General features: G+C 43.0%; 1 protein-coding gene across 1 annotated transcript; it reads left to right on the top strand.

The window, feature by feature from the left end:
* Positions 1–7,604: 7,604 nt before the first annotated feature.
* Positions 7,605–21,373, top strand: LOC308676493 (T-box transcription factor TBX6-like; the record flags this gene model as incomplete). Its single annotated transcript, XM_081342315.1, has 8 exons — positions 7,605–7,728; positions 8,838–9,066; positions 11,563–11,830; positions 12,465–12,608; positions 16,086–16,156; positions 17,747–17,814; positions 18,490–18,682; positions 21,124–21,373. 8 exons carry the CDS (start codon positions 7,605–7,607, stop codon positions 21,371–21,373), a joined length of 1,347 nt encoding a protein of 448 aa, XP_081198441.1.
* Positions 21,374–21,955: the final 582 nt, after the last annotated feature.

Raw genomic sequence — 21,955 nt, 5'->3', positions numbered from 1 at the left:
AGAAGGTCGGCAGTTTGGCAGGTCGAATCCCGAGTGCCGCGTAACAGAGTGAGCGCCTGTTACTCGTCCCAGCTTCTGCCAACCTAGCAGAAAGCACGTAAAAATGCAAGTAGAAAAATAGGGACCACTACGGTGGGAAGGTAACAGCGTTCCGTGCGCCTTTGGCATCTAGTCATGCCGGCCACGTGACCACGGAGACGTCCTCAGACAAGCGCTGGCTCTTCGGCTTTGAAACGGAGATGAGCACCGGGCCCTAGAGTCGGAAACGACTGGCACGCATGTGCGGTGGAACCTTTACCTTTACCATAAAATTATATATCAATGGAGAGATAATTTAATCAAGAATGTAATGCAACATAGTTTGTTCAATTATCTGTACTGTACTCTATGAAAAGTTATAGCCAAATAACCAGAAAAAGGAAACACAACTTGCTTAGGTTGATATCAGGTAGCTTTCCTTCATCTGATTGTAGCCAATGAGCATGAGTGTTTAGAGAGCCAATCAGGTGTTTTGGCAATGAGCCAATCGGATCACAGTAGGACTCAGTTATTGATGTCATGTATTGAAGCTGAGAGGAGGACATTTGTCGGTGTGTTATGTGATCACTATCAAGTGGGTTGGGGTTTTTTGTGTTCTTTCATTTAGTGAGCTTGTAAAATGTAATAAAATTAAAGTAATGGTGCAAAGAGTTGACTGGTTGCCCAGAAAGCGATGTACAATAGCATTATTAAGTGAATAAGGCTTATAAAGAAATTAGAAGAAAAATTGGTGGAAACTTAACCAAAGGTGGCATTTCTACTGTACACTTTTCCCAAAAGGTTTCCACAACTTTGGCCCTACTGGATATCTATACTTTGTAAATACAGATGTGTCCATCCAAATGTGTTTGTCATACAGGACAGGACATTTGTGCGCTGTAGTTCCCAAGAGCATCAGGGACACTTCTGCAGATACAAACCGTCCACATCTCACCTAAGTTTTAGATCAGTGGGGAAAGAGATTTGTTTGCTATTCTTCCATGCCTTTAATTTCTGGTCCCAAATTCTTTTCATATCTGAGTCATAGAATATGGACTGGAAGAATGATTGCAGGAATTGGGTATGTCTAGCCTAGTGAAAAGAAAGTCTAGGGGCGACACTGTTATGTATGGGGATGAATGAACACAAGCAGCGGCTCACTGACACCATCAGGTGGCGCTGTACTGTGACAGGATTGGCTGACTAGCGCTCGGCGGGAAAACCAGATAAAGGGATTGGCCACGAGCGCACCTGGCCAGGTATATAAGGGGCACAGGTAACCCCTATTGTCCGTTGAGTACTTCCACCAATAAAGAGCTGCCATGCTGAACCCTTTGTCTGACGTATTGCCATGCGGTCGAGAACCCACAATAGACACGACAGCAGTGTTTCAATATTTGAGGGGCTGTCACAAAGAAGAGGGGAGACAACCTAGTCTCCAAAGCACCTGAAGGCAGGACAAGAAACAGTGGGTGGAAACTAATCAAGGAGAGAAGCAATCTGGAACTAAGGACAAATTTCCTGACAGTGAGAACAATCAAAAACCAGCTTGCCTTCAAAGGTTGTGGGTTCTTCATCACTGGAGGTTTTTAAGAAGAGATTGGACAGCCATTTGACTGAAATGGTACAGGGTCTCCTGCTCGAGCACGTTTGGACTAGAAGATCTCCAAGGTCCCTTACAACTCTGTTGTTATACGTTCTATGAAAAGAATTGGTGGATGTGGCTGCTCCGAATCATATTCCAGATTTTCTGCACTTCTTTTATTCACCTTAAGAGGGCACTCAAATCACATAGCAAGACATCGCAGGGGGTTATTACCATTGTACTGCATTGCCTTGTTTTCATCTGCTAGAGAGGTGGGGCACACTATTTTTTACTTAACCCACTTTTTTTGAGGGAGAGAGAAAATGCAATGTTCATTCAGTTGCATAGCAACCGCCTCTTCTTGAAGTCAAAGGAAGGGAAATAAATATTAAATGGATGAAATTAATTTTGTCTGCCATGTGCCCTTAATTCCTATAGTCACCACTTGTTAAATTTTGCTTCAGCAACAAAAATCACCTGCACCTACCTATTAAGCAATGATTCCAAGGAAGCATTTTTAATCCCTACTTCCCTCAAAACCTAGAATTTCCGGTTAATGGTTCTAGATTGTACTTCCTTCCTAGAGGAACTACACTGGGTTTTGTTTTTTTTAAATATCTAGCTAAAATAAGTTGGGGTGGTGACCAAGCCTGTTTTTCTCCATAGCAAATTGACTCATGAGTGACTCTTCGACATTCAATTCTTGGAAAGATGAGTAAACAACACGTGCACTAGGAAACTACAGTAGTGGCCAAAATTGTGGAAACCTTTTGGGAAAAGTGTACAGTAGAGATGCCACCTTTGGTTAAGTTTCCACCAATTTTTCTTCTAATTTCTTTATAACTGTAGCCTTGTTCACTTAATAATACTATTTTATATCTCTTTCTGGGCAACCAGTCAACTCTTTGCACCATTACTTTAATTTTATTACGTTTTACAAGCTCACTAAATGAAAGCATACAAAAAAACCCCAACCCGCTTGATAGCGATCACATAACACACGGACAAATGTCCTCCTCTCAGCTTCAATACATGACATCAATAACTGAGTCCTACTGTGATCCGATTGGCTCATTGCCAAAACAAGATGACAACTGATTGGCTCTCTAAACACTCATGCTCATTGGCTACAATCAGATGAAGGAAAGCTACCTGATATCAACCTAAGCAAGTTGTGTTTCCTTTTTCTGGTTATTTGGCTATAACTTTTCATAGAGTACAGTACAGATAATTGAACAAACTATGTTGCATTACATTCTTGATTAAATTATCTTTCCATTAATATATAATTTTATGGTACTACTCCCAAAAAAGTGGTGTTATTAGCCATCAAATCTCAAAAATGCACTTTTCCCAAAAGGTTTCCACAATTTTGGTCACTACTGCAAACAGTAGAAATTCAGCTAGAGTCGATCTTTAGAAAAGGCCAATTAATGGAAATATTTCAATAGTATTTATGAATATTATTTTATATCTTTCCTCCCCCCTCAAGAATTGAGCAATCGTAGCCAATGCAACAAATTTTCATTTTTCTGCCAGAAATCAGGAATGGGATCAAGCACCAATAAGCTGCAAACAAAGCACATAGGGATCTGGAGCCCCTAGATCGGTTATTGTATCTCAGATTATTGTGAGGGGGATTACATAGAGGAAAATTTTCATATCACACTAGTTGCCCTATGATATTTGAAGAAATGGCTGGGGAAAAATACAGAAAAATAAATAAATACTTCCTCTAGATTCCAGTTAGAAATTTTAAGCATGATGGTTCTCTTCATTGAGAAATGGAGAGTTTTGTGGCACTTTAAAGACTAACAAATGGTTGTAAACCCTCCTTCAATGGAGCTTGACTTTTGGTGATCATTCTCTACAACACAGTAACATCTTCAGGAACGATTTGAAATCTCCACTCTCCAAATTTTCTTTGCCACTAATTTTATTACCTGATTTAGTGGAAGAATGCCCCAGCAAATGATTTTGGTTTCAGTAACTTCCACTTTAGCATTAATTCCCAACTTGTCATGCAAATTCACTTTCTGGACATTACAGAGGACATTTGTATGCTTCTTGCATGCTTTCAACGAGAACACATGGCAAAATCCATTGTTTACTGCAAAGCCCTTAATCATCACCACTCAGATGAAGGGATCTAAGTCAGAACTTTCTCAAACTACAATACTGTGGGAGGAAAAACACCAGATAAAGAAGACCAGATTGATACCTAAGAATAGTTCACTTTTGGAGAGGACTAGAAGAACATTGCTTCATTGTTTATTGTCAGCTACAGTTCCTCTAAGGCAGGGGTGTCAAACTGCCCGCCCACAGGCCGGTTGCATCATACAGAGGCCGCGCCCACCCCAGCTCCAGCAATGGAAAAAAAGTCACGAGATGTCGTGACACGTCACGTGACGTGACGGGTTTGACACCCGTGCTCTAAGGAAACAATGTTTTATAGCTCATTCTGTAAAGTAACAGTTCATTTTCACAAGCCTTGATTTATTTGATTTTTTTAAATTGCACTTTATCACTTTATAAGTAATTATAAAGTAATTATAAGTAATTATAAGTAAAAAAAGGAGGTGAACATTCCTGTGGGAACGGCCAGAATTTGGTCTCCCAAGAATTTGGCTTTTCACCTTTCAGCCTTTCCATTCTTTCCTAGTTGGGCCTCTCTGTAGCTTCAGTGAGAGCACACTCTTCTGGCTGGGAGGGGGGCCTGGCATGTGGGAGGTTTGGGAAACGCTATGATAAAGACTTCACATGCATCTTATGCTATCTTGTTTTTGTGTGATCTCATAAGCACCTGAGTATCCAATTATTTCTATGTATCCTATTTGGTATGAGACTGATGTAACTTTTTGTAAGATTGGAGGTGAATAAAAGTTCAGCGGGCAGTGCTCGGGGGAGTTCTTTTTCTGGAGATGAGGCTGCCTGGCTGGTTCAAAGCTCTCTATCGACTCAGGTCTGAATTCTTTTTCCTTCGTCTGAATTCCTGTCCCTACATCTGAATTTGTTTCCCCTTCACATTCCTAATTCTTCTTCCTCCTATTATTCCCCACAACAACCACCTTGTAAATTGGGTTGGGCTGAGAGAGAGTCAACCAGCCAGTTTTCATGCCTAAAACGGGATTAGAACTCACAGTTCTGGTTATTGACCCAATGTTATTTAATTGGCTTTTAGGCCTAAAGTGGAATTAGTACTCACAGCCTTCTGGTTTCTAAGATGGAACCTTAACCATTGCACGAAACTGGCTCTCTTAATGATATTAAAAAGAGCCAATCATTAAAAGGTTAATCAAGGTGTTTTAATGGGGCCGACACAGGAGCCAGCTCAACAGCAGACCCATATGTGCCCCTATATTTGTTTTGACAACACTGCTGTCTTGCAACTCCTACTAATGTCACCTACAGGCTTTGTGGTTGTTAATTCACTAAGTCATGTCTGACTCTTCATGATCCTACGGGCCACGGGACACCAGGCCCACCTGTCCTCCACTGTCTCCAGGAGTTTGCCCAATTTTATGTGAATTGCGTCAACAAGACAATCCAACCATCTCATCCTCCTCCATTCCTTATCTCCTTTTGCCTTCAATCCTTCCCAACATCAGGGTCTCTTCCAGTGAGTCTTCTCTTTTCTCGTTAGGTGGCAGAAGCCTTCAGCTCCAGCATCTGCCCTTCCAAAGAACAATGAGGGGGAAATTTCCTTAGGATTGACTGGTCTGATCTCCTTGTAGTCCAAGGAACTCTCGAGAATCTTCTTCAGGACCACAATTCAAGAGCATCAATTCTTGGGTGCTCAGCCTTCCTTATGGTCCAGTTCTCACAGTCATACATTACTACTGGGAAAACCATAGCTTTGACTTTTGTCAGCAAGATGGCGTCTCTGCTTTTTAATATGCTGTCTAGGTTTACCTAAAGGCTTACTAGCCCCTTTTCCAAAACAATCTTCCATCAGAAATTCCCCACCGCCTTCCAGAAAGATTGGGCAATAAGTCAATGCATAATAGTGACAATGCAGCAATAAATGGGCACAGATCTAATATGAGAATTAAGTATGTCTCCCCCACAAAAAAACAGTGGAGCCCCTCCCCCGCTCCTTCTCCAAATTGCTCTGTCTCTGATCTCATGGCAACCATCCACTATTCTCACTGACTCTGCAGTGTTCAGCCACCATTTTTTAAAACAGGAGGATCTGGCAACATTTTTGTGGTTCCAACGAACTAAGGTTTTGATCAGAGGATGTGTGTTGATCATGTCACTAATGCAAAACTTTCTGTCTCACAAACCTAAACCCCATTTTTGTGCACAACCATTAAAGGTAATGTGTCTTTTCAGTCAAACGTCTGGAAACAGAGCTGCCAAAAGTCTCTGTAAACCAGATGGGCAGCCAATAAATTTCATTCATTCATTCATTCATTCATTCATTCATTCATTCATTCACAAATAAATAAATAAATAACACTGAATTTTGTGGCAAGTGATAAGTGATTTGATGGGCAGCCAATTAATTTCATTCATTCATTCATTCATAAATAAATAAATAAATATCACTGAATTTTTGTGGCAATGATAAATGATTTGCCACTGCCTTTTTTTTTCAACTTCACAGTCCAGCTTCAATCCTGCTTCATTTTTGAGATCAGTCAAGGCCACCTGGGTGCTGCCATAGCTTTCAGCTTCTTATTACTGTCTTCACCTCTTATATTTCATATGTCTCTAATCTCCCCTTTAATTATCTCCCTTCCTTCTTTATATGTACCAGGAAAAGCACACACATATTATAATAAGCATCTTAGTCTTAAGATACTAGAAGCTTCTGCTGTTTTCCTGCAACATAGAAATTTAAGCCAGCCTATTTTAATCTGGGTGTGGATTCTGGAGGTTTATTCGCAACAGAAGATCTTTGGCAGAAACTAACGTTTTGTAGTCTAACATAACTCCCTGGACAGCAATTCTCGTGACCCATTAGAACTACATTTCAAAAAACTGTTATCAAATGACCCTTCAAGAATCTGAAGTATGGTTCTGTCACCGTACCCTATAGCTGAGAAGATCTCACTTGCCTCTCCCAGGATCTGGCAGTCTTTTGCAGCTGTCCTGCCCAGCTGTGAAAACATCTGGATGATAAATGACTCTGGCAAACTCTCCCCGCCCCCCTTCACTCACTTGTAAACCAAGGATCCCATAGGTCAGGATCAATCAGGAAACTTTGGAGTCAGGGTGTTAATTAGGCAATTAGGAGGATTCAAGGGGTGGGCGCAGAAAGAGATTCAGCCACCACTCTTAATGAAGTCTGAGATGGAGTTGGGAAGCCAGACTTAAGTGGGAGAAGGTCTGGCTGGGCAACTCTAGTTCTGAAGGAGGAGCAGACGGAGACTGGGGAGGGCAGCTGGGCCTAGAAGCAACTTCCCAAAAGAGGGCAGAGGGCCGACGTAACAGGGGAGGCAGAAGGAGAAAACCGACCTTGGGAAGTAGAGGGATCCTGACAGAAATAGCTGGAAGGTGTGTAAAGATGGGACATCCCAAGGCTGAGCCACTGCTCTGCTGCTTCTTCCCTGCAGCTCCCCTGCTACCAGCCCCAAACCCCTCCCCTCTTGAGGTGTGAATGTGCCATTTGGGGTCTCACTTCAAAGAGCCTTGGCGGAATCATAAATACAAGCCCCCAACCAGGGGCGCTTCAGGGAAAGAGAGGATTTGGAGGGGGACACATCCCAGACTTGCTTCAAGAGACCAAGCCAAGGAGATTTGGCTCCCAGCTCCTGAAACAGCTCCTACCTTTCTGCCTCTGAGCCCGCCCTCCTTCCTTCCTTCCTTTCCTTCTCTCCCCAAATCACATCCAACTTTGCTCCCCAAACCAACTTTCCAGCCTCCAGGCCTTCTCCTCTACCCCCACCCTCAAGGCAGGAGCTCTGGCTTCCAGCCTCACCTGTTCCCATCCACAGGACCCCCAATCCCTCCCCAGAGAAGCCGGTCCTGCCCTCCAGCCTTCTGTCCACCCCTCATGTATCACCCATCAGAGGTGTTCCCCCAATACGGGGGCTCCTATGCTCTGCGACCGCCACCCCCTCCTGGAGCTGCCTATCCCCAGAGTCAGGCACCCCAATATGAAGCCTTCAGATACTCAGGTGAGAAATTGGGAGATGATGTGGCAAAGTGGCGGGGGAAGGAAGAACTGGGTCAGGGTAAAGCCATGAATGGGAGGGAGCAAAAAATGCTGGTGAGGATTGTGGGCTCAAGAACATCTTCATTTAGCCATTACGCTCCATGGTGGCCTGATCCAGAGCCAGGCACCATGATTCAGTCTGTCTACCTCACAGGGCTGTTGTGTGAAAGGGAACGGGATAGAAGAAAAAGCATCTGTGCCTTCCTGGAGTGTCTCTTGAGATGGATATGGTGGGACTGTGAGAGACATTTAAGGAAGAAGATGGGAATTAAGCATCTCTGAAGACTCAGAGGAGGTTAAAGAAGTAGGAATCTGGCACGGAGATACTTTCTTCTTGTATAAGAAAGTAAAATAAAACCAGCAATGTTTTGGGGACACCGGGAGAGAAGGTGGTAGCCAGGATGTTTACGATAAGAGGGTCAAGCAAGCTGATTCCAGGATGTAACTAACTATGTTAGAGTGGAAGAGTGGACCCAAAATGTTTATGTTGTGAAGCCGCCCAGAGTCGCCCAGGGTATGACATGGGTAGCAAATAAATTCCATAAATAAATAAAATCAATCCAGAATGGGTGAGCTGGAATCAGACAATGAGGATTAGAAGGCGAGGCTATTATATCCGTGGAAAAAGTGGGACCTACATTTAAAAAAAAGAAAAGAAATGAAAGGGAGGGGAGGGGAGTCCACTAGGCACCCCGAGGATGAGAATGGTCCTCAGATGAAGGGGAAGCAGCTTGTGATTTAGACAGGCCAGTGGGAGGTCAGGGCTGGGGAGAGCAGAAAGGGAGCTGAGAGATGGAGAATTCCCATAAATTGTTGGCTTTTGCCCACCACCCCCATCAGCTGGATATTTAGCACCCAAGACCAACTGGTCAGGAAAAGGTGGAGAGGGGGGGGGAGAGAAGAAAACGGGCGGAAACCAGCAGGAGAGTGACAAATTCCTTTTGACGATGCCCCCTCAGTAATGCCTGCAGCCCCCTCCTTACCCTTAACTCCACATGGCTCGGCAGCCGATGCCCCTCGGTTCTCTCAACCCTCCCCTCAGCACTCTTTTCTTTGCATTTTTGTCAGCAGAGCTGGAAGCGGCTCCCAAACTGGAAGGCTTCTTCCCAGGCTTGGACCCTCCCGGGCGCCTCCTGCCCCCAACCCCTGGCCTCCCTTATGGATCGTCTCAGGCGCTCCCATCAGGCCCCCCCACAACTTCACAGCTACCCCCTGGAGTACGGATGAGCCTGGAGAACAGCGAACTCTGGAAGCGGTTCAGCGGCATTGGCACCGAGATGATCATCACCAAAGCAGGCAGGTGAGCTGCTGGTCCATCATCATCTCTCTCTCTCCTTGCAGAGGCAGGGATCAATCTTGGATCATGTAAATCAGAGCTTCGGATGACGGTTCTTCTGTCCTAAAGTTAAAACATCTCCCCAATAGACGAATGCCGTAATCTTATCCTTCCCTACTCTGAAGTAAGCCCTATAAAGTTCAGTGGCTCTTGTTTGTATATAAATATAGATAAGATAAGATAACCTTTACTGTCATTTTTTTACTGTGGGCACAATGGCACACATCAAAAATGAAATTTAGTTGCCCGCTGTCAAAGTGGAACACATACATGACACACACCTAACCATACTATATACACATAGGTATAGACCACACCCCTACATATACAAAACAAATAAATATTAAATACTGTCCATTTTGAATATATAAGGGAAGGAGGAAGCCTGAGAGTTCACAAGCTTAATGCTGTATAGAATGAAATTATGGCTGAATCTGGACGTTCTGCTACGGATACCACGAAGCCTCCTCCTCCCAGAAGGTAACAAGGAAAACAGGTCTTGAAGAGGATGAGTTGTGTCCCAGATAATCTTACGGACCCTGCTCAAGCAACGCTTCTGTGCTATGTCCTGGATGGAGGGGAGGGAACTGCCAATGATCTTTTCGGCCATCCTCACCACTCTCTGCACCGTCTTCCTGTCTGAAGCAGTGAGGCTTCCAAACCAGACTATACAGAGGGTTATGACTGCAACCAAAATTATTTTTAACATACTAGCTTTGCATATGTTCACTGGGCTTTTTTTGTGTGTGTGTCTCACTGGAGCTGGCAGGGAGGAAGACTCTAATGCAAAATATGAAAATTGTTTATAGAATTCACTAGTTTAGGGATCTATGGCCATAACACATATTGATGAATTATAGTTTAAATAGCTTGCAAATGGGATTTGACAAGTTCACCAAGGATAAGCAATCTAAACCTACTTTCTCTGTTACTAAGTCTAAGCTGGACTTAGATGCCTGAATGGTCCCTTCTAATTCTCCACTTCTAATATTTTAAATGAAGCCTCATGTTCAAAGGCAGTATACCTGCATCATGCTCATTTTGTAAGTTCTGTTTAGGATGCTGATGGAAAATAATGTACTTGATTAGACTGTTAATTTGATTTAGCAAGGCTCTCAAGACATTAAGAGAAATAAATCTTTTCTCTGTTACTATTTAATTAAGTGACCAAAGAAAGAAGGAACCATGGAATTAAGGAGAAACTTCCTAACAATGAGGACAATTAACCAGTGGAACAGCTTGCCTGCAGAAACTATGGGAACTCCATCACTGGAGATTTTTAAGAAGAGACTAGACAGTCACTTGTCTGAAATGGTATAGATTCTCCTGCTCAAGCAGGGGGCTGGACTAGAAGACCTCCAAGGTCCCTTCCTATTCTATTCTATTCTATTCTATTCTATTCTATTCTATTCTAAATTTTTACAATATTTAGTTATTGTAATAAAAGCAATATTCTGAGAAGCAGGTGTACCTTTTGGGTACCGGAGAATAAAGGGTTAACTGAAATGAATACCATGAACATCCCCTTTTGTCTTTAATTCCTAGTGTAAAAAATGTTTCCTAACATTGGGTCTCCAGCTGTTGGACCATTTTAAGTCACTGCAGACCAGAGATGAGCTGATCTTGTGAGAAACAATGTTGGGAATTTATAGTAATTGTATGAAACCTATATAAATGGGTGAAGGGAGAAATGAACTAGAAAGACTGCATCCCAGAAAACTGGGAAAGAATATTCACTGCTCTAGGAATTAAATGAGAGTGTTTTGTATGTTTTCAGCTTTCCAAGAAATAATCAAAAGCCATTTGTCATGCACAGGATCCTAACATTCTTCCACTAAAGTTAGTCCTCAGCTTAAAAGCATTCATTTAGCAATCCTTTAAAGTTATAATGGCACTGAAAAAAATGTTTCGTTCAACCAGTCCTCGCAGCATCCCCACAGTCACGTGATCAAAATCCGGGCACCTGGCAACCATTGTATATTTCCAACCATTGCAGCATCCCAGTGTCAATGCCATCCGCAGGCTTCACAGCTGGCTTCCCACAAACATCAGTGGGGGGAAACGGATTTGCTTAACAACAGTGTGATTCACTTAACAACTGCTTAACAACTTGGCAAAAAAAAGTCATAAAATTGGGCGCAGCTCACTTTACAACTGCTTTGCTTAGCAACCGAAATTATGATCCCAGTTTGGTTGTAAGTCAAGGGCAGAGTTGACCTTTCAAGGGCTGTCTGTCTTTTCTTAATAAACGGAGCCAAATAATATGATTTGGACCCCGTCCACTCATCCTGTGCTATTAGCTTTCTAGAACTCAGCTACAGCAGGGGGGGTGGGGCGTGTGATTAGAATTGCCTACCCACCAACCTTGAGTTGAGACGAATCCTAATTTCTTCTTCGGTGACACAGCCCTGTTCCTCCACGCTTTGAATTTTTCTAATCCATGTTTTAATCACTTTTCAGGCGGATGTTTCCACAGCTAAAAGTTGCAGTCACAGGCTTGGATTCTGAAGCTAAATACCTACTGCTGGTAGACGTCGTCCCTGTAGGAGGCTCCCGCTACAAGTGGCATGGCAAAAAGTGGGAAGCCAGTGGCAAGGCAGAATTACCACCTCCAGACCGGGTTTACATCCATCCTGACTCACCTGCATCAGGTGCCCACTGGATGCGTCAACCTGTATCCTTCCATCGGCTGAAGCTCACCAACAATACCCTGGATCCTCATGGACATGTATGACTGGGGCCTGAGATTGGAGGAAAGATAAATGGGGAAGAGGGGATATACACCCAGGAGACGATAATTGATAGAGTACACTTATAGCCCAAATAAAATGATTTAGAAGTGGGGACACATGTGGGAGGATCTTTTAGGCTACTAACTATGAGGAGTTATAGTTAAGCTCCAGGATTTTGTGAATCCAGTGACAAAAACGAAGCAAAATCTTTCCCAGAGGAGCACTACATTTTGAAATTCAAAGTAAACAAATTCTATAGCAACCATGCAGTATTTAAACTTAGGTTTTGTTGGTATGTGTTGGATTATTATTAAAAAAAATTGTTCATGGATGTAAGGCATGAAACAACTTAGCTCACTGAGATCCCTCTAGAAAAATGACTTGGGGGTTTTGTTTTGCTTTTTTTAGCAGATTGCCATGCCTAGATTCTTACTCTTCCTTTTAATTACAAAATGAAGTCATATTTCAGGTTAATGAATCATGCAATTAGAATCATATTTTGTGCTTTGCCCAGAATGACAGCAGGCATAGGCAGCTCAGCTTTGCAGAGAACTAAAATGGAGTGGGGAAATGGAGGAACATAAGATGGCCAGGTAAAATAAAGCTCATTGTCGATTCTTCTCTTCTTAGTTGATTGTTCATTCCATGCATCGTTACCAGCCCCGAATACATGTGGTGGGAGCTGGAGGGCGCCGCGGAGCAGGTGGTGGCTGTGCTTCCTTCACCTTTCCTGAGACGCAGTTTCTGACTGTCACAGCTTACCAGAACCCACAGGTGAGAGAGCAAGAGCAGGGTTTTAAAAAGTGTTTTTTTTATACTGTATGTTAAATAGCGGGTTCTTTGGCGCAGGAATGAAGATGCGGAACTGAGTACAGGGTAACTCATCGTTTATTTCGTGCAGTAACTGTACTGGGGGAATGACTGCAACTAGCCACAATATATAGTCTAGCTAGCCCCTAGGTGGCAGACAATAGGTTTGAATCAACCATTGCTGCCTGGAGGTAGCCAATTGCAGCACAGGAGACTTGTAGTCTGGGTTGCTGGAGAGCCGTTAGCTGCTCCAGCAACCCACGTGGTGTTCCCTCAAGAGCCCAGTACACAACACTGTAGACCAGGGGTCTTCACACTTGGCCCTTTTATGACTTGTGGACTTCAACTCCCAGAATTCTTCAGACAGCATGCCTGGCTGAGGAATTCTGGGACGAAGTCCACAAGTCATTAAAGGGCCAAGTTTGAAGACCCCTGCTGTAGACTTATTCTCATTTGTAGAGTCCATAATATCCCCAAACTTCTTCTCCTTCATTGTCTCCTTCTTTTCATAGATAGATAGATAGATAGATAGATAGATAGATAGATAGATAGATAGATAGATAGATAGATAGATAGATAGACAGATAGACAGATAGACAGATAGACAGATAAGAGAGAGAAAGAGAGAGACAGAGACAGAGAGCACCTTGTTAGTCTATGGTACCTAAAAACAGCCTTACCCTCTTTAATAAAATGTATTAATATCGCACAGGGGGTGGACTAGAAGACCTCCAAAATCCCTTCCAACCCTATTATTCTATGTCTTAGAGTTAGTTGTCTAGAATCGCTAGGAATGTTTTCAGCCAGAAAAATGCCTAGGCAAATATACCAAAGGACTTTCTGAAGATATAGTAATGGAGAGAAATCTTGTCTCTTTACAAAAATCCATTTTGCCCCTCCGTATATTTTTTCCCCTTATCCCACCATTGCCCATTCTTCGTTTAACTTCACCTGTTTCCTCATGTTTAGAGATGTCCCTCCACCCCTTATCTTCACAGTCCTGTAGCCTTTGCTATTTATATTTCCTATATACATTGACTTTCTAGGGTTCCTTAATACTCTCTTTCTGCATATTTTCCTATTCTTTTATCCTTTGACATCCTCGTCCAAGCCAAATCTTTTCAGAACTAACCCTTACCTGGCAGTCTTAATGTGCCCTTTTCTTGCCCTCAAAATCTGTTTTTCTGTCTAGCAATTTCAGTTCACAACACTTTGGGTCCTCCTATTATTCACAATTGTATTTTTCAGTATAAACATGTCTCCAGCAAAGTTTAATCTCCACCCTCACCCCCCATAGCTTTTCACAGTCTTTCATTTCAATACTTTTCACCGGTGTTTCTCACTGTCACCAACTTTAAGATGTATGGACTTCAACTTCCCTAGCATGGTTGGATAGGGAATTCTGGGAGCTGAAGTTCATGCATCTTCAGGTTGCTGAGTTAAAGAACACTACATTACACCATCATAGTCTTTCATGTTATGAAGACTTTATAAGTCTTATTTTGTTCATTTTAGTTGGTCTAGGACAGGGCTTTTCAACCAGTGGTACGGGTACCACCTGTGGTACATTGGCACCTGGCAGGTGGTACGCGACCATCCTAGAAAAGTGGTAGTGGGGGAGGGGAATGAGCTGAACCGGTGGCAGCACCGCACAAGCCTGAGTGAGAGATGGCTGGAACTGCAGGGCTGTCAGGGCTCAGCGGAAGTGCCAGGATCAGCGCCAGGCTCCAGGTGGAGCTCGGCGCTGATCCTGGCAGTTCTGTTGAGCCCAGAAGAACCGCCGATCAGCTGGAATGTTGCAGCATCTCCAGGGTCTTGTGATTTACATTCAGATGCTTGGCAACTGATTCATATTTATGACGGTCACAATGCCCCAGGGTCATGTGAAGTGACCAAAACCTGCTGCAACCACCCAGCAGACGGGGGAAATAAAAACCAAACACCCCCCACCCCACCCTCGCTGCCAATCCTCAACAGAAATGCTCACAACAATGAAAACCTTGGACAGGAGGAAGCGCACCGCTGGGCAGTGGCTTGGGGGGCACTTTTTTCAGTGCCATTGTAGCTTCGAACAGTCACTAAGCGAACTGTTGTTAAGTCGAGGAGTACCTGTACTTCATCACTTTTTTCCTTTTTGGGGGGGTGTCATCAGGTTTTTGACACGTTCCTAGGTGACTGGTGGTACTCGGATGTTGCCATATCCTAAAAGTGGAACAATGAGTGAAAAGGTTGAAAAGTCCTGGTCTAGGTGGGCTAACTGAACTGGGAATATAATCTTAATAATATTTCTAATGGAATCTAATAGAAATTTCTCCACTGGTGTCACCCACTGATATTGAGGCCAGGGTTTCCCAGGCTGGCTGAGGAATTCTGGGAGTTGAAGTCCACACATCTTAAGCTCGCCAATTGGGAAACCGTGTGTTGAACTATAACTCCAGCAGTTCTCAGACAATGGCCATTCTGGCTTGGGATGAAGGGAACTATAATCCATTGTAGAAAGGTTTAAATAGAAAAATAAATCTGCAAAAGTTGCTGAAAATTGGTTGCTGGGAGGGGCAGAAGTAATCATTTCCCCTTAATATACAAACCCACTTCAGAAATATAACTGAATATACATAGCTGAAGAATTCATTCGTTTTGTTGGCTGCAGCTACTCAGAGTCATAAAAATTAGACTTTTATCTTATTTATTTGTGCCCTGCCTATATGGTTTTTATAAATAACTCAAAGTGGCGAACATTTCCAACATACCTTCCTCCTCTTATTTTCCCCATAACAGCAACCCTGTGAGGTAGGTTGGGCTGAGAGAGAGTGACTGGCCCAAAGTCATCAGGCTGGCTTTCATGCCTAAGGCAAGACTAGAACTCAGTGTCTCCTGGCAATTGGCCCAAAGTCACCCAGCCAGCTTACATGCCTAATGCTGCACTAGAACTCACAGTTTCCTGGTTTCTAGGCCAGCTCCTTAAGCACTACATCGAAGTGTCTCTAGATCTCTTTCTAAGAAATTTCTGCCAGACCACTAATTGGTACTTAAATCTACCGTGGGCAAAACCCATTGTCAACTTTATAATTTGTACTGCGGCTATTCTAAACATACATTATTGTCCCTTGTCCCTCTCATTTTCAGCTTAGCTAGGATATCTCCCAAATCACATTTTTGCCATCTTCTCTTGCATTGTGCTATTCCTGGCCTCCAAGAACACCTACACATATGAATTTTGCACACAGAAACAAAACTTAAAATCCTACCCCCCCCCCCCCAAACAGATTGAGAGTAACATTAACATACGTTTATGCTTATTTCAGTAATAACCCTAAACTGGGTGGGAAAAAAACACCAAGGCAGAATGTATGTATTACTATCAATATGTATAATGACTTCTATCCTTTTAATTCTAACGTATACATTTGTTATTTCTTTTACTCCTCGCCGTCCATTCAGATCACTCAGATGAAGATAGAAAGCAATCCTTTTGCAAAGGGCTTCCGAGAAAATGGCATGAACAGCAAAAGGTGAGCAGGAAGTAATCAAACCTATGGGTCTCCCAATGTTTCCTACTGCAAAAGGTGTCCTTCTAGATTGGCTGAGGCTGAAGGACATTGTAATCCCTCTATGGATGGCTGCATAGTTTGTGGCCTCCAGATTATCTGGCATGAGAGAGTTCATTCCAACAAGCCAAATGGTCACAAACAAAATGGGATTGTGATAGCGCACAAAAGATATGGGACATGGTGTTTAGGGAAATTAGAGAACTTTTGAATGTAAATTTAGATATGTCACGGAGGAAAAAAAGGAATTGATTGTAAATTTGATAATGGCAGCTAGATGTAAAGGTAAAGGTTCCCCTGCACATGCGTACTAGTCGTTTCCAACTCTAGGGGTCGGTGCTCATCTCTGTTTCAAAGCCAAAAAGCCAGTGCTTGTCCGAGGACGTCTCCGTGGTCATGTGGCCGGCATGACTAGACGCCAAAGGCGCACGGAACACTGTTACCTTCCCACCGTAGTGGTCCCTATTTTTCTACTTGCATTTTTACGTGCTTTCGAACTGCTAGGTTGGCAGAAGCTGGGACAAGTAACAGGCGCTCACTCTGTTACAAGGCACTCAGGATTCGACCTGCCAAACTGCCAACCTTCTGATCGACAAGCTCAGCGTCCTAACCCACTGAGCCACCGCGTCCCTATAGCAGCTAGATGAGTGATAAATATTGGAGACGGAATTGGGTTATCCAAAGAAATGAGTGGTATAATGAAATATGGAATATGGCAATAAATGATAAATTAACAAAAGAAATTAAACTTTAAAAAGGGATGGTTAAAGTAAATAATTATAATGAAATATTGGAGGACTTTATAAAAACAGTGTTGGTGGAAGGCAAAGGGAATAAATCTATTCAGGAATATATGCTGTTTTGGAGGGGATAAGGCAGACATGTCAAACACAAGGCCCGGGGGCTGGATTCGGCCCGCGAACTGGTTTCATGTGGCCCGCGAAGCCATCCTGGAAACAGTGACGGAATGGCCCCCACTGCCTTGGCCCTGGCCCAGAGACGCTCCTTCTGCCAGAGACCCTCAGATCTGTCCCACTCCTGCCCAGGCCCCCATAGGCACCCTCGATGTGAACGATGTAGAGCTGGCCATGCCCACCCAGTAGGCCATACGCACTCTAGCCACGCCCACTCAGTAGGCCACGCCCACCCAGGCCACACCCGCCTGGCCCCCTGAGGGCAACCGCAATGCTGATGCAGCCCTCAGTGAAATTGAGTTTGACACCCCTGGGATAAGGGCACAATTGAAATACGTTGTATATTGTTAGTTGTTATATGAGAAGAAATATAGGTAACAAAAATGGTCTCCAGGGGGTGGGTGCAATATATATATATATATATATATATATATATAATGTTTGTATTATTTCTATTTGAATAAAAAAATATAAATTAAAAAAATAGCATAAAAAATAAACAAACAAAATGCTAAGACTCTAGAAAGCAGATGGGGTGAACTCTGCTAGACCAACAATCGGCAACTGCATGATCCTGAAAGATGTTTGAGCTCTGACTGCTGTTTTATCAGATCTCATTATGGTCCGTTACAAAATACAGGGAGCGTGAGGCCCGAATCAAAAGGAAGATGAAGATCAGTGAATGCGAAGCAAATCAGGGAGAAAGCGGTGAGGATAATAGAGCTACCTTATTCTGTCAACTTCCTAAATGCTACTTCTAAGCTTCAGCCTCTCCTCTTCCGTGGAGGCATGTTTGCAGACTGTGGTCCAAAAAAGTCAAAACGGCAGTTATGCTGATGCAATAACAGCCCCACCTGTTTTTAGGTGCATTACATGTAATTCTTATGTGATTCTTCATTCAGGACTAGCTAAGGCTGGCCTGCTGAAATTCTGTGATTAATCAACATTTGTCAACAAATGAGATAACCCTAATAGCATTCGTAGGATCTCACTATGTCAAACTGACGAGCTTTATCACTTTGGGCATGTATGCAATGTTGCAATACATGTAGAAAATGGGTAGAGCTTGTTTTGTGATGTCTGATGTTTTCATCTCTCTGATCCCCTTTACTAGTGGATATGCCTGGATCACTCATAACTATGATTCTAGATCAGAGATGGGGAACTATGTGGACTTCAACTCCAAGGATTCCTGTGCCAGCATGGCTCAGGAATTCTGGAAGTCCATAAGTCATAAAAGGACCATAGTTCCCCATCCCTGTTCTAGATAGTTGACCAAATGTCTACATCTCCATCTCTTTCCTAGGTATCCATCACCCTAGACACACATTCAATAATCCCTTCTTGCTTGCTTTTCTAATTCCGGCACATCCCTTCCCATAGAGAGCAAAAAGGGTCCTTGCGACTCCACCCTGACGGAAGAGGGGCCTCTGGAACAACAGCCCCCCCCTGCACTTCCACAGCCTTCCTGTTCCTTCTACCCCCCTGCAGGAATTAATCTCAATGGGGCCGAGGCTTATGTACAACATCCAGCTGCTTTTCATGGTTTAAGGGGGCCATCCTCACCTTACGGCAGGTAACAGAATATTTATTTATTTCATTATTTGGTGTTAAAGCTGCCCAACTCCAAAAAAAATGTCTTGCAATATTTAAAAGAATACCTAATTGAAGTATGGCTGTCAGGGGAATTCTGGGATTGAAGTCCACAGGTCTGAAAGTTGCCAAGGTTGGACACCCCTGATTTAAAGGGCCCCTCAGTTGAGGGAAGAGCATATAGCTGGTGCACATAAAAGGGCTCTTATAGCTGCCATTTGAGCAGTTGTGACCCCAGGAGGAACCCCAAGTTGCTTACTAATCTCAAAAAAGAAAGTGCAACTCCATCCAGAACCAGAAGTGGAAACATCCCAAACTTAGGATCCCAAACAGCCACAGCCACTCAGTCTTGTCAGGATTGATCCTGAAGGTGCCCTTCACCCATATAGGCCTGCACAGCCTCCAGATCCTGAGTCATCATTTGCACAGCCTGGGAATGAGATGCACAGATCACATTACCGATGATCCTGTACTCTGAATTGATCATTGATATCACGCAGTAGTTTCATATCAAAGCAAGCTAATTGCTTATATCCCGTATCAGGCAGCAATCCAAATTTAACGACTGACACTCTTCTGTGGCAACCTCTGTAGATTTTATTTATATCCAGCCTTTATTATTTTTACAAACAACTCAAGGCAGCAATCATATCATAATGCTCCTTCTTCTTCCTACTTTCCCCACTACAACAATCCTGTGAGGTTAGTTGGGCTGAGACAGAGTGGCCCAAATCACTGAGCTGGCTTTCATGCCTGAAACAGAATTAGAACTCACAGTCCTCCAGTTTTTGGTCTGTTGCCTTCACCACTGGACCATTTAGCTAACTTCAGATGTTCAGATTGTTTATTTTAGTTGCTATCTAATAAAGGACCATGTTACTTTTCCTCCAGGGTGGCAGGACTGACCTGGATTTTATTATTATTATTCTTCCTAGCGTTTTCCCAGAAGCACAGTCTGCTTTTTTCAGATCAACCAAGTGTTAATCCAATGGTTGCCTGGTCTGAACCATGACATTGTGGGCTGAGAGTGACTGACCCAGTCACCCAGCTGGCTTTCATGCCTAAGCACGATTATAACTGACAGTTTCCTGGTTTCTAGCCCTGGTGCCTTATCACTAGACCAGGGGTAGGCAACCTTGGCTCTTTTATGACTCGTGGACTTTAACTCCCAGAATTCCTGAGCCACCTGGCTCAGAAATTCTGGGAGTTGAAGTCCACGAGTCATAAAAGAGCCAAAGTTGCCTACCCCTGCACTAGACCAAACTGGCTTTTAAAAATATCCTTATATCCCGAAAATACCCTCATTATATGTTAGAGAAATATATTGTTTTAGTAATTTTTACATGTTCCATGTATCCACTTTTGAGAACCAGGCATTTATTTTTTTCCCCCAACTCAAGACTGCATGGTTCTCCAGCATGGAAACTTAAATTGAGTGTGAAAATTTATCCATAACAAAGTCCTTTCTCCTCCAAATAAATTCTGTGCAAAACCATTTTGTTTGTGCACACATGCTCCAATATTCTTCCTCTAAGACTCTTAGAGGAATCTAGTGATATAGCCCCGAGAAAGGATATATAACTGATGCCTATCAAATGTTTCAGACGCAGCTATACATAATAGAGTTACTTATAACTACATTAATTTTTATTATGCAAGAGTGATCATTGTCTAAATCCTGCCCTGAAAATTGCTCTTGGCTTTTTCTGGCAAAGGCTTTGTTTTATACGTAAATCAATATTTTAGGTTTGACAAGAGAGTTGGAGGGCTTCTACAGATGTTTCAGTAGATTAAGTTTGCTTCACTGATCATATGATCAAAATGAGTCAAGCCAGCATCTTTATTAGCAGCTGTTCCAATCATGTGCAAGATTTTCCTCCAGCTTATCTTTTAATGTCAGCTGTGTTGCTAGAGGCAATAACCTATTGCTTAATATCATCCTGCATTCCATCCTTGCTTTCAGGCCAATGCGAAAGTATTTAAAAAGAATCATATCTGGCTGATTTGCAATTATCCTTTCGACTCAATCCCATAAGAAAGTCAAAATTCACGACGTTATCAATTTACACCAGGAGTGTACAACCTCAGCAACTTTTAAGACTTGTGGACTTCAACTCCCAGAAGTCTGGCTGGCGAATTCTGGGAGTTGAAGTCCACAAGCTTTAAAGTTGCCAGGGTTGGACACCCGATTTACGTCAAAATAGGATATTGCAAGAAGAAAAAGGAATGTTTTCAGTGGAATGAGAAAGGACTAAGAAAGGTTAGAAATACCCTAAGGCAGGGAAATCAGAATGAAAATCCTCTGAGATACGTAAGGGAAAGCACAATTGTGTGAACCACGAAATGGGAGGCTAGGCAGGTTCAGCCAATGATCTACAAGTTCTGTCTTCTTAGGTGCTGACTTTATGCTATGCTTTTCCGCAGCCCGAGCCAAGAAATAGCAGCTCTTCCATCTTCTCCCCCTACCAAGTCTCCTCCTGAGCAAGCCGATTTCAGACCGATGCTCCCAGCGAGCTGGGCCAGCCTGGATGTGATTCCTTTCCTTGGAAGTGCAGAACCACCGGAAGCGTCCTCGTTCTCTCCTTTCAAGTTCAGTTTTGCACCCTACCCGCCTCCACCTCGTGTCTATGGACCTCCCTCTGGCTATCCTGGCTCACAGCCATCCATGCTTTAACCCCTGCGCAAGCTGGATACCTGCATTTTATTTGCTTCTGCTTGCAAAATTTTGTGGCGTTTTCCTCGTCCATTTAAGCAAGTAGAGCTTGTTTATATCCGCAGTTTGTAATTAAATCCCACAAAGGCTGCAACAGACTGTACATTTTTCCCCACAGTGAATATAAGTAAGTTGAGACACTCACATTCAAACTTCTTTTTCAATTACTTCCCAAGTAGAAAATTTCTCTTCAGTTTCCTGACTTAAGTGGTGGCTATGCTTTAGCTATTCCTTCTAAAACATCTTACAAAGAGTAACATGCAAGTACACATTCTTACATATGTCTGCACAATGTGTCATCTTAGCATTGATATTGCAGTGGTACATGTGGTAGGGCACCATAGGAATTGGCAACTTGCTTTTTTAAAATATATATATATATTTATCAGGTGTTAAAAACCAAATCCCATAGCTGGCAGATCCCATCTGGCTTGATGAGAGGATGCAAATTCTCCTAATGTTCACCTGCAGCTAAAGTGAATATATTAAAATTATCCTCCTTTTTCAGCCACTATCAAATTAATTAGGAAATTAACTATCATA

This window comes from Vipera berus (assembly GCF_964194415.1).
Source record: "Vipera berus genome assembly, chromosome: W".
NCBI lineage: Eukaryota > Metazoa > Chordata > Lepidosauria > Squamata > Viperidae > Vipera > Vipera berus.
Note: the sequence above shows the minus strand (reverse complement) of the source record. Positions and strands in the feature narration are given on the sequence as shown.